Raw genomic sequence first — 13265 nt, 5'->3', positions numbered from 1 at the left:
TTTGCTTAGATATTTTCGCTGACAAGGCTATAGACACTTTTGCGAGACGTTTTCGCGAATTGACACCGATGCTTTAATGCACTATTCACACGGCGCATGGAGACATTTTCTTTAAATCAATTGTTTTACTGCCTACCTGTACCAGAAGTAGCAGCTCAGGCTTGAGTTTAAGTTGTGCTAAATCAGTAAATGTCAAATCAACATTTTTTATCACGATTGTAAATGTACATAAATACAATGTAACAGTTGTAGCCTAGGCCTATGTTATTGTTAGATCTAAAGTAGATCATCTGCATAACGTTAGGCCTGAAATATACGGCTAAAATGGACTTCAGTGAAAAGAATGGGTCGATAAAGCGGTAATCATTCATTGATGATGCACACCGAGAATTACAGCTGTACCTATACCAATACCATTCCCTAATTGATTTATCGATCAAATTTCAGATTATGGCTATCAACACGTTAAGATGGACTTTATCAGACGTACGCCGGTACGGTACGGTTTCGGGACCACGGTTTCATGGAATTTGAAACGCACCAAAATTTGGCAAAACAAACATTCATTTGTGGATTTGATCTTAATCATGGCATCATCAACATCATCACCATCGATCATCATCATAAATTTACACACTGTCAGTGTCACTGTCGTAGGCCCTAGCTCTATCTAGCTATGGAACCTGATTGGTGCCAGGTAAAAATGGCAGAGGTAAAAATGATATTGGTAAAAATGTCATAGTAAAATGGCAGAGGTAGAAATGGCAGAGGTAAAAATGGCAGAGGCAAAAATGGCAGAGGTAAAAATGGCAGAAGTAAAAATGGCAGAGGTAAAATGTCAGAAATAATGAGAGCGATTTCGTCAGAGGTAAACGTATGAAGAGGTTTTGAATAATGACCTATAGCCAGAGCAAACTGTATTTATCAAATTATCAAATCCAAATTGCAGATTTGAAGAATATTTATTGAATTATGTTTTAAAAAGATGACAGCACTCTCATTATTCTGATTTTGATGCAAGTGCAGTGGCGTAATCTGTCTGTTCAGAGGAATAACAAACCAGCTAAAAAAGAGCCTAGTGCATGTAGGCCTATGGGAAATTATCATTATTATTATTATTACTGAAGGGGGTTTCAACAATGCTGCATAGCCTTTAAACAGTATAATCCTATACGCTGTTTCGCCCAATGAAGTTATCACACACACAAACACACACACACACACAAACACACACACACACACACAAACACACACACACGCACGAACCCACTTTTGGTATAAACATATATATACTTCTATACGCAGATATACAACATTTACTCTCAGATACACACTCTTACACAAACGAATTCCGCTCACGTCCAGGCTAGTATATTGTCATTATTTTTCATCTTTTGAACTGTTTAGTGTAAAGAAGTGAAGGAGACATAGTCGAAGCAAACCGCTAATTTTTCACCAGTTCTATGTTATTTTCTCACATTCATGTTTCGTAGGAGCCTATTTATCTCACAAGGCCTGATCGCGACATAATGTAGAAGTAAAAATACAAAACGCAAAAAACAAAGTACAGCTGGATGTATCGGCAGACATCAGTAGGCTCTTGCAAAATATTTCATTACATTGTTCAAAGATTTAGGAGTGATCCATGAGGTCACTCCAAAATGAGTGAAAATGAACATTTTCACTCAAAATTCACTCTTTTTTGTATTCACTCCTTTAAGAGTGAATATTTTCACACGATTTTTTTTTTTTTTTTTTTTTTTTTTTAGAGAGAGAATATGTAGCACAGGAGTGTAGGAACATTAGTAGAGCATTTTGTGATACCCATATATATATATATATATATATATATATATATATATATATATATATATATAACATTTTTGTATAATTAATGATTTGTTTAACCCCTAATTTTTGGGGGAAATGGGACATCAAGCGCTGAGAAATGAGACAACCTGGAGAGAAATTAGATAATCATCATGACCAAAGTAGGATATACATGTGCTGCGGGGAGAAATGTAACACTATGCCCTATTAAATTTCTCCCAGTGATAACAAAAACAGTAAAAGATCCCTGCCAATTTTTCATACCTGTATGTCTGTTATCACGCAATTTTATTTTCAGAAGTTTGCACACTTATTAAAATACCTATTAACATAGTAGATCCTACGAGATCTAAGTTTGATATTTTACTGACAAGATACCTGTCATGAGAGCTGTATGGTAGTCAATATGTCCTTTTTCAAGTGTACCGAGGCTCATACTGATATGATTGGATTGTTGACTTGCCGACCATTTTTCAACTTATATACATGAGTTTATATTTCTCCCCGTGTCCCATTTCTCCCTGGTCTCCCCCGTGCTTTAATTATTTCAGGAGAAGGCACGAAAAGCGCGTATTGCTAGAAAGGTGTCAGAAACATGAAGGAAAATAAAATCTCTGTCACTTTTACCTCGTCATCTTGCATTTCTACGACTAAATTTTTATCAATGACATTTTTATCTCTGGCATTTTGACCACTGACATTTCGACCACTGACAACTTTACCTCTGACATTTGTACCACTGTCTTAATTATTTACCTCTGCCATTATTACCTCTGACATTTTCACCTCTGCCATTTTTACCACTGCCATTTTTATTTATGCCATTATTACACCGAATTGAACATACCTCCTTGATCATACCATATACTAAGTACCTCCCGTGTTACCACTGTGTGCGCGATTGATGAGGAAGTGGGGGTGGGGTGCGCGATATGACGCGTGCATGAACAATCAAAAATGAGAGAGTGGTTGGATCCACATAGCGTGCACTCCATATAAGGAAAAATTGCCCTATCAAAATGGCGGTGGTAGCAAGTTTTGGTGGCTGCGTATTTCCTGGGTGAACACGCATTCCACTATGTTTTAGTTCGGTGGGACAAACCGGAAATCAAGTCGTAAACAACTTCATTGTATCCATTCATAACAGTGTCGGAGGTCAATAACTGTTACAAGAACTACAGAGGGCGCTATGCCTAAATACCACAGCTTCTTAGAATTCATTTCCCTATCGCCAGTAGCGATACACAGAACCTAAATCTTCTTTATGAATAGACTGTCTCCTCTTGAATTACATATATGAATCTTTCTGTACTGTGCTTCTTAAAGGGAGATATATATTTTCGATATGTATTTATTTTTTTTTTTTGGGGGGGGGGGGGGTATATGTCACAATACATTCAAAATGATTGTGTAAATTTCATTTTGCATACCAGAACTGCAGAATGTTGAAGCGTTATTTTGTAATATTACAGGAAGCTACAATCAGCCCCCCAAAACAATAACAACAACAAACAAACAAAAAACAACCAACAGCAACAAACAAACAAGAAACATCCGACAACCGACAATATGAAAAGCAGGACTTTGGACGCAAAAAAAGAAAAAGAAAAAGAAAACAGAATGTGCACGATAAGTAGTATCGTGAATATGAAAGGAAGACGTCGGTGCTCTACAGAGGAATTTTCGGCAAACAAAGGCTACACTTCGTATGGACTAATGGACAAAATGAGAACTATACACACGTTAGTGATCTTATTTCCATCCAAGATAATTTTACTAGTAGATGTATCGCACAATTTTTACTACCCGCGCTTTATCGCACAAAGCATCACCGCGATAAGGACGAACTATATGAGCTTCGCGAAATAAGATCGTGCGGTTTTGTTTACAAAAATTCGCCCAACGTGAAACTGCTATTGAATCACTCGCCACGATCTTGCATATTCATTCGCTTACATACGAAGCAATACAGTTTGATACGAAGTGTGTGTAACGAATCTGCAAGACTTCCGATTGCCATGGTTGTTGTGACGCTTCTGTAATTGCTACTGACTTGAACACAAGAAACTACTCTTCAGAAGCATTCAAAGCGGAAAAACGTGAAAATTTGGAGTTCAGTATGCTGTCCAGGACGGGCAGTGGCGGTAGAAGGAAGGAGAAAAAAGATATGGTGTGTATTCATGTATGTTGTTTGTTTAGATTTTGACGTTACGCTTGAGTTCAGCTGAACTAGTGCACGTACACGGACAACTCCGAATGCCAGAACTCTCGGGTACGCTGGCTCTCGCAGTTCCGCTGAGCAGCTTCCTAGAAGCAGCAGTGCAGCGTGACATCCTTTCTGCAGATGTCATCTCTTTGTTACCACGCTTAACCAAAGGCGTTGGTATAAAATGCCAGTACCAAAGGTGCCCGAGGTTAATGCCCCTCACAAGAACATTGATAAAGACAAAGTGTCTCACTGTTGCCCTTAATCATGTGGAAGAAATCATCAAATCTGGCATTATAAACACCAACACTCACCTTAAATGCAAAAGCCAAAAACTGCCTTCTGAAGTTCCAACAGATTCCCACCAAATGCACCATTTTTATAATATGTCTACCTGCTGCAGTGGTGAAACTGCATGAAAACATGGACTGATTTGACATCATACAAGTAGACACTACAATATTAATCTGTGGCAGTATAATGCACCGTGGTACAACTACAACCCCGTACAAAGCATACATTACTGTCATTACTAAATTAGCCTTGGCGTAGGGTTCTTGGGGTGGTATTCAGAAATCGTTCCTAGGAAGAAATTTCTTCCTAAGTCAGGATTTTTTCCTAAGTGGTATTCTGAAAATCTTCCTAAATTTCTTCTAAAGTAAACTTTGGAAGAACTTAGGAAGGGGGCAGGAATATGCAAATTTCTGACTTGGGAACAAGTTGGTATTCAGGAATGCACTTTGGAAAGAATTTTAGGAAGATATTTAGGAAAGCTCCGCCCCTGTCCCAAGTTCGTTGTTAAGAATAGCGAGCCGCAAAACATTGTGATAGGCGCGCTTGTCAATCACTGCGCGCAATATGTACTTTGATGCACGAAATGGGCGTGAGAAAGGGAACATGCCGCACACAAGTGTATTTGACCCTACGTCATAGTAATATGCGATTGTCATTGGTTGGTTCCTTATGATACGAAATTTTGTATTGGCTTAAGATAGGAGGTGGGTGGGAATAAGGATGGCCTAATTTGCATTAAGAAGTCCCTAGGAAGAAATTTCAGAATACCAATTCTGTCTTTCCTAGGCGCTTCCTGAGTTTATGACTTAGGAAGAAACTTAGGAAGAAACTTAGGAAGATTTTCAGAATACCACCCTTGGTCTTCAACTTGATCTTGAAGTTGATGTCATTTATGTGCAGGTGCCTGGTATGGCTATCCTGTACATTTTGGTTAGGCAGCAATGCATGAGTTGGAGGCATATCTTATTCAAACTTACCAGTAATATTTTCAAGAAGGTCTTAGAATTTTGGAATTGTAGGAGCTTCCCTTTACATTATCTGGGAGGTCGTTCCACTGGGGAATTGTTCTTGGGTAGAGATACTGCTGGTAGCAGCTCTTAATTTATTTGCCCATATGTGGTCATACACACATTTCTTGAAAGAGTGCCTTGTGGTTGTTTTTTCTGAGCCGAATGGGTTCTTTGAAGATGTTTGATGTTACTAGGGATTGGTCCTTGAGTCTCTTTGTAAATGATTAAGTAAAGATTGTCAAATTGGTATTAAAGATACTTCAATGCCATAAAAAAAATATGTTAAAGAGCTAGGGCCTGAGCTCCATTTGATGATACTTAAATACATGTAACTAGATAGATCAGCAGGAGGAAAAATGATTCATGTTCTTATTTTGTCCTGTCTGGATTTCAGCAATTTTGCTTTGCAACCTTCCACTCACCCCCTCAAAAAAACAAACAAACAAACAAACAGAGAAATTAGTAAACTGCATTACGTGCAATCAGGGTTCGAAATTGGCGATGATCCGCTGGCCATTGGCCACCCAAAATCACGTCGGACTAGCTAAAAATCGAAAAATTCTGAAGTTACTAGTCCGTCTGGCTAGCCAAAATATTGCTTCAGTGTAAAAATGATTCTAAGTAGTCCGCCTGGCTAGTTAAAAAAAAAAGTTAAGTGCGACCCCTGGCAATGTCTTCAGAATTGTGCTGCTAGATTACTCACCTACAAAAAAACAACAACACATATTACCCCAGTACTTCTGTCCTTCCACTGGCTCCCAGCCCCCTGTAGAAAAAAAAAAGTATTGCCTTCAAGACTCTTCTTGTCTGCCATACATTATAAAGATTTGCTGGACTGCCTATCTTCAAAATACTCTTCATCTTCACCAACCATCACGAAATCTCTGCTCATCTATCAAACTCACAAATTCTACACAGGTACCTCATTGGGTCAAACTTTCTTGATCTGTGCTTTTTCATTGGGCCTATAACCAGCTTGGAGCAACCTTCCAATATCTCTATGACAAGCACCTTCTATCGATGCTTTCAAATTGAACCTCAAAAACTACCTTTTTAATTCCCATTGACAATCTTTAAACATGTATTGTTTGTTGGCTTATTGTTTTCATATTCTATCTTATTTTGATACTGTAGAAGTGGATATTTTTGTGTTAGTAATTTTTCGCGCTCTGGCATCCAAGATGAGATTTGCATGTTTTGAATTCTGTAGAATTGAGACATGAACTACTGGAACATTATGGCTAGCAAAAACATTTGTCTGCTTTCATTTTCACGCTGGTTTCTGGTTAAGTACAAATGCATGAAAATTTCCACTTGTCCATGTATTAAACACATTGCAATTGAATACACTGTAATCTCAACTGGAGTCAAAAGTTACTAATGAGTGTATGCTTCAATGCTTTACCTCCCCCATGCTACCTTGTCTTCGATATAGACTTACACATCTGTAGACGAACAAAATTACAAAAGATCCCCACCTAATCATCAGATTTAAATTTTCATGTTTTTCACTGTTAGTATTATAACATACAGTGATGCAAAGAGAAATGACTATAGATGTGAACATAGTAAGATGAAAGGTTCGGTACACTGTGTATATATGAGGGAATTAGCCTTTGGTGCGGCATTTAATTTCTTGCAAATAGTCATGAAGTGGCAACTTTGAAGTGATATAAAAAAAAAATAGCCACTTGTGTAGTGTTTATTACTCAGTCACTTTATTAATTTAGTTTTTAGTATCAAGTTTGTTTATAAATTCAGTTATTCATTCTTCATTTACATTGCAGTAGTAAGCCCCAACAAATGAAAGATGTGCTGAAAGTATAATACCGCTATTGAATGTGTATCATACAAGAATTAAAAAAAAAAAAATCCCATCTTTCTTTTGCAATAGGAGAATTATGAAGGGGTAGGAGATGACACTTCAGCAACTGTTCATAGTAAATGTCTGAAAATGTTAATGCACGTACAACATCCCCTTAAAAACATTTACAGACGTAGCATATCTCTTGCAAATCTGTAGAGACTGCATCAATACCGGTATGACATGTCGACTGTACCTGCAAACTGTACCTTTTGTAGACCAGTATCTATGCATGTACACTCTACTTTAGTGTATTTTTGAGAATGATCATCAAAATGCCTATAAAATTGCAATGGATGAAAATTTGACTTTAAACAAAAAGATATACTAGTACAACTGCTTTATTGAAAAGGTATGTATTGTTTTTAGTATAACTGCTTTATATGATTAAGAATTACATTTCCCCTTGCCCCCCCCCCCCCCCCCCCATGGTCAATTGTAGATTTCGTAGGGAAAGATGGTTTACAGTGTGACAGTACCGATACCAGAAAGATGTATACCTGTGGCATGGAACCAAGAATGAATGGGCAGGTTTCATGGATAATTGACTTGTATTAACATGTAAGAAATAGGGAGTGCCTCATATACATGTACAGTGCAGATGTTTTTCAATAGTCACTGTGGAAAATGAAAATTCACTTATCCTGGGTACGTACAAAAAGAACACTAATTTTAGGCAGTGATGTATTGACCAGATGAATTTAAGTATGGTGGGGTGCAGACCAGTCGGATATGTTTTCCGATGCCCTGCATACAAGGATATGGGCAAGAGCATTTTGGCAAAATCTTTATCTGTCTTTTCTTTTTGTTGCCATTCAACAGTGATTACTGTAAAACACAATATATTCATGGTATGAAATTTTGTTGAATTTCCACTTGCTTCCAGTGCATATAGTGTAGACACAAACTTTCCAATGCATTTCAATTTCGCGAATCTTATTCTTGGCTCTTACGAAATTCCCCAAATGAAAATGCATGCGAACATTCGTCATACAGTAGTTGTTTTGAAGATACTGTCATTGCCTTTTGCTGACATCATGCGGAGTTGTGAATTCTTAGAATTATGATTAGAAATTATTGTGATCTTGAATAATGAATAGACCTGTGTAAGACAGTTTCTTTCCAGATTTCAGGGACACTGTGGAGAAAATAATGTACAATTCACTCTTCACACTTTAGATTCTAACCTCTAGATATGATTATTATCATTATGATTGTCAAAATGTTCACATTAAGATGATTATAATGACGACGATGATAATGTCGGATCTCTTTTCGACGAGACTCATGCCATCATACATGTAGTGATTATGATTGCATGTGACCATGATAATGACTAGCAGATGAACCATGTAGTATTATGATTTTGAGGCAGTATCCAGTAAAGATTACTCCGCTCTATTGTGGCTTCTTTCATTCGCAGCATGCTGGCCTGGGGCAAGATGTGGATCGCGGCCAGCCGTGCATGAAGTGTGGCGACAAGTGTCCTGGCCTGGCATTGCATTATTGGAGGTAAGGCATGAATTTTCTCCGTGATACACCCCATCCTGACGTGTATAATCGTTTGGAGCATTGTTGGGCTCTGTGGGGTAGCCTTGACGATAAAAGTTGCATCAGCCTGTGAAGCTGAAATTCATAGCAGCCGTTTTCTTCCGTAATCCTTCTTCAGATTTGGAAGAAAGATGGAGACTGTGAGTCTTTATAATGTACGTGCATTGTTTCTGTTTTGAAATCGGGCCAGTGTACAGGTTGTAGTATGATTGATGCACATTTCTTCAGGTGCCCCATACAGCTCTATAAATATTACTCTGCATTTGTGGAGCAGATGAGGTAGCTCAAGGCCATGACGCAGTGGTGTATAGCGTACTATGTCATTTGTGTTTTACCAGATGCTGGCTACAGACTGAGTGGAACTGTTTCGGAATTTAATGATGATAAATGGGGCATCTAAAAGTTACTTCCTCCTTGGCCAGTTAATGAACCAGATTGTAACATATTCATTTTATTATGACTATGTAGGATAATTAGCACAGTTTTCTCCAGACCCTTTCTGGTTGTTTTGTTGCTGCCTGATTTGAAAGGAAGAAAGCAAGGAGGGAATAGTCTGGTGATATAGTGGCCTTTCCATGATTTATGAGATGGCAAAAATACATTTGTCACTTCGACAAATCTCAGGAATAGGGTAGAGAAGTGAAAACAACAGCTAGTGGCAGTGCCTGTTGTGATTCATATAAAGGTGAAACAAGACATTGAAGCATGTGTTCAAAAGTTAAAAATGTCATAACGTACTGAGAATTGACAAAAAGCAGTTCATAATGATAATATTTTTGTAGAGAGAGAGAGAAAAAGAGAGAGAGATAGAGAGAATAAAAAAGGAAAAGGTAGAAGAAAAGATTTGGAAAGATTAATATTTCACAAGGAATGTGGGGGGGGGGGGGACAGAATAAAATTAATTTGCACTGTGTGAAGTGACCGGAAAGATATACGATTCCGTGCCCCATGTGGCTGATGGAGCTCATCTAGAGAAAGAGAGAGAGAGAAAAAAAATTTTTCTTTTGTAGCAAGTGTACAATGTTTATTTTTCTAGATTTAGAGGAGTCCTGGATATTATTGATTGCAATTGCATCAGGGGATTGTTAAGATGATAATTCCTACAGCATCAGGTCACCTATGGAGGTTCCATCTCGATGAAAGGGTTGCTGTTATTGTTCCTGAGGTCCAGTAGAACTGTCTGATTGCTATTGCACGCATGGGCTGATTAAGGAGCAGAAAGTGTGAAAAGGGTTTTGAAAGTCAAGGTTGTTTTTATCCTGAATAGCATGAAGGAAGCACATTTCAGATACATGCCTAATTTTAAGGGTTTGGTTTCTTACTCTTTATTTCCATTTTCAAGGATGGGAGAGAAAAAGTTCGATTGTTGAGACTTGGGAGGGTATACTCCTGGAAGAAGACAGTTTTTTTTTTTTTGGAGTGTCGTATAAATACATATAACGTGTTTTTCTTGATACAGGTGATTCCTGTGTAACGAAGTCCTCAGGACCAGTAGTTTTCTTTCGTTACTTCAAAATTTCATTGTAGTTGAACAAATAAAGTACCGGTATGTTAAGATATAATTTTTAGACCTCAATTTTACTATGTTGCAATGAAATTTTGTTATAACAGTGTGCGTTGTAACGGGAGTGCACAGTATACAGATTACAGATTGTTGAATCTGACTTGGCTAATTTTCTCCCGACAGTGCTCTCTGTGAGCCATTTCAACAAATAGCTGTTTGCCGTGGTACATCATAGTTGATAAATTCCTGTTAAGAAAAGTTCTATTGAAATTGAAATCCTCTTTCATTTAACACATAAAAGAGATGTATCTAAAAAAAAGAAAGAAAGTGATCATGAATGGTTGTAACACAGATTCTCAGCAACTTGAACATTTGCAACCATTATGGTTTGAGTTCCATAAATATTGTATGTAGTTTTCTACGCTGTTGGTCTTTGATCACATACTAAAGTCAGAGGACTTAATAAGTTTAATGACCATGGTATAGACATCAACAACATGTACATTGTACTTAAAGATAACTTGGTTCATGGAAGTAAAACTGTAACAAACCACATTAATCAGAATTTAGAATAGGATCAGCACAGCTGTAGGGAAAAGGCCACGGTATAATAAGATTTAGGAAGATTCTATCAAATTGACATTATATGCTTAATATCAGTGTAGGAAAAGTATATTGAGCAATTGTCCTTCTGTCCAAAGTAATTTGCAAACTGTCATTGTATATCAAAACAGATTGACATTTTGTTTATTGCTCATCTGTTGGGCCATTATCTATAGACCTCTTAAGACAAGAGTGTATTGCTCTCTTTTGACAACATAAATGGGAAGATTCAGGGTTAGTTCTGTGGGGCATTATGGGTGGAAGGCAAGTAATAGCTGCCATGATACATCAAGTGTATCCACAGAATGACATCCACGGAATACCTTTTAAAAGTACTGCTGTGCAATTTCAGCGAGAATTGCACAGATTACAGTTATGTCTGTCATTCCTTTGAGCTTTCGTAACAGAATCAATAAACTCATTTCTGTGCGATTCTGAGTTACCTCTGCTTTATTTAGAACTGCTTCCGTTCTTGTCTACTTGTACATTTAAAACCATATTCTCTGAACAAATATTTGTTTTTCAAGGTTAAGTTCTTGTCTTTTTCCTTGAAAATTGTTCATGCTCACCAAAGCTTTGGACCCTCCTGCTGTGGTACTGCAATTAAACTTTTTTAGTGTGTTTCTAACGTAATTCTGTTCCTTCCGTTTCTCATGATGTCTTTGGCTATGCAGGTGGGTATACTGTAGGAGCCTATAATGAAAACACATTATCAATCTCATCGCCAATATCTCTGCACTATTTTGAACAAATTATGCAGCATTGCCAATATCAAACAAAGGTGCAAAGTGTACATACCGTCTTCTAAATGTCTGTACATTTTATTAATTGTGCCCCCCCTTTTTTTTCTGTCACAAATGCAACTAGATTTGTATTACCGGTTGAGGCAATATTGTTTTCATGCTACACATCTGATCAATTATCTTTTGTATCTGTAACTATTAATGAAACACACACAATCTAATTTGAAAGGAAGAATGTGATGTGGGTAACAAGGTGAAGATCAACATCATCATGTTTCACAGCTTTTGTGTCATAGAGAAAAATATAAAGGAAAATCTTCTACGTACATGTAATCTTGTAGAATACCATCCAGTATTGTATATTGCACCACATGTTTGTATATATTGATTCCTTCTTTAAAAAAAAAAAAGAAGAAAAGTATCGATATTCAATGGATGCATAGCCCAAACACTGCTGAGAAATGCAACACATCGTCTGATACAGTTTTTGTCACTTTTCAACATTGTTCAATGAACTATGTATAATGTGCAGCATGTACATGTAGCATGCATGTGTCATTCAAGGAAGCCCACATACATTGTACATACAAGTCAACAGCTGTCAGTGGTTCTGACAGATTTCTAACCAACAGGGGAAAAGAAACATCTGTACCCCAGGGGAGACTGCAAAGCCCCTTCAGTCAGTGTCAAATCCAAGGTAGGGGTCACAGATCAGATTCTGATGTTGACATGGGGTCATAGGTCAATCCCACAGAAATGCTATTTTTCCAGCAGGGGGAAAAATGACTTTTAGCATATAGAAGTCAGTGTGTAGGCAGTCCTGAGTTCATGCAGGAATGTGCAAGGTGTTACTGTGGTGGTGATATTTCACCCTAAATATTTTCGCAACATGTTCTTGGTTGGAAGTGCAGCAAAACAAAACAAAACAAAACAAAAAAAACTTTTCAACAGCATACATTGTAAATATGTCAGGTTGTGATATTTTTCACTGTTATGTGTTCACATGTTTACTTTTCAAAATGTGTATGTCCCATTGCATAAATTTCAAAGGCATGAGAGCATTCACAGTGTAATATACAATGAATGTATGTGATACATTGGTTGACACATGTTCTGTATTCACATTTTGGAAGCAGTATAATTTTCATCAAATGTTATGATTCTTTATTATCATTTTTTTTGGGGGGGGGGGGTGGAGGGGAGGTAAAAGAAGCACCGCTGAATGTCCAGATTTAGGGAATATTGGGGTGAGCAAGGATATCGTCTGTGTGAAACTGTCTTCACTAAGAACATATTGCATTACACTGTATATTCATGATGTTTGATCTTTCCGTTCACACTGCAATGAAAATCACAATGTTTCAGCACTTAGGAAATGTCACGTTTTCTTTCTTTCTTTTTTTTGCCACGGGACTTTTACTGAACTGCTGCAATTTTCCTTGTATCACAATTTTTAGATATATAGGCCTATTATATATCAATGTGACTGGCTATATTGAAATGAGTTTTTGACAATTTTACCTATAATGATTCTTACAAAATATAGTGAGGCATCGCACCAACCTTCCCAGAGTACAAGTCCATGTAACTTGTAAGGTCAAAGAATTAACTTGTACTTTTGTGAAAGCACTCATTGTCACTACATCCTGGCTTCTTTCTG

At 37.4% G+C, this 13265-nt stretch overlaps 1 protein-coding gene across 1 annotated transcript in view; it reads left to right on the top strand.

Annotated features, from left to right (window-relative positions):
• Positions 1-3905: 3905 nt before the first annotated feature.
• LOC140241656 (uncharacterized) overlaps positions 3906-13265 on the top strand; it is a 96095-nt gene continuing 86735 nt past the window's right edge. The window contains exons 1-2 of the mRNA XM_072321402.1: positions 3906-4000; positions 8628-8716. Coding sequence (XP_072177503.1) covers positions 3950-4000; positions 8628-8716 — 140 coding nt within the window. The 5' untranslated portion in view covers positions 3906-3949. The remainder of the gene's footprint in view (positions 4001-8627; positions 8717-13265) is intronic.

This window comes from Diadema setosum, chromosome 2 (genome assembly GCF_964275005.1).
Source record: "Diadema setosum chromosome 2, eeDiaSeto1, whole genome shotgun sequence".
NCBI lineage: Eukaryota > Metazoa > Echinodermata > Echinoidea > Diadematoida > Diadematidae > Diadema > Diadema setosum.
This window is presented reverse-complemented; position numbering and strand designations above follow the sequence as displayed.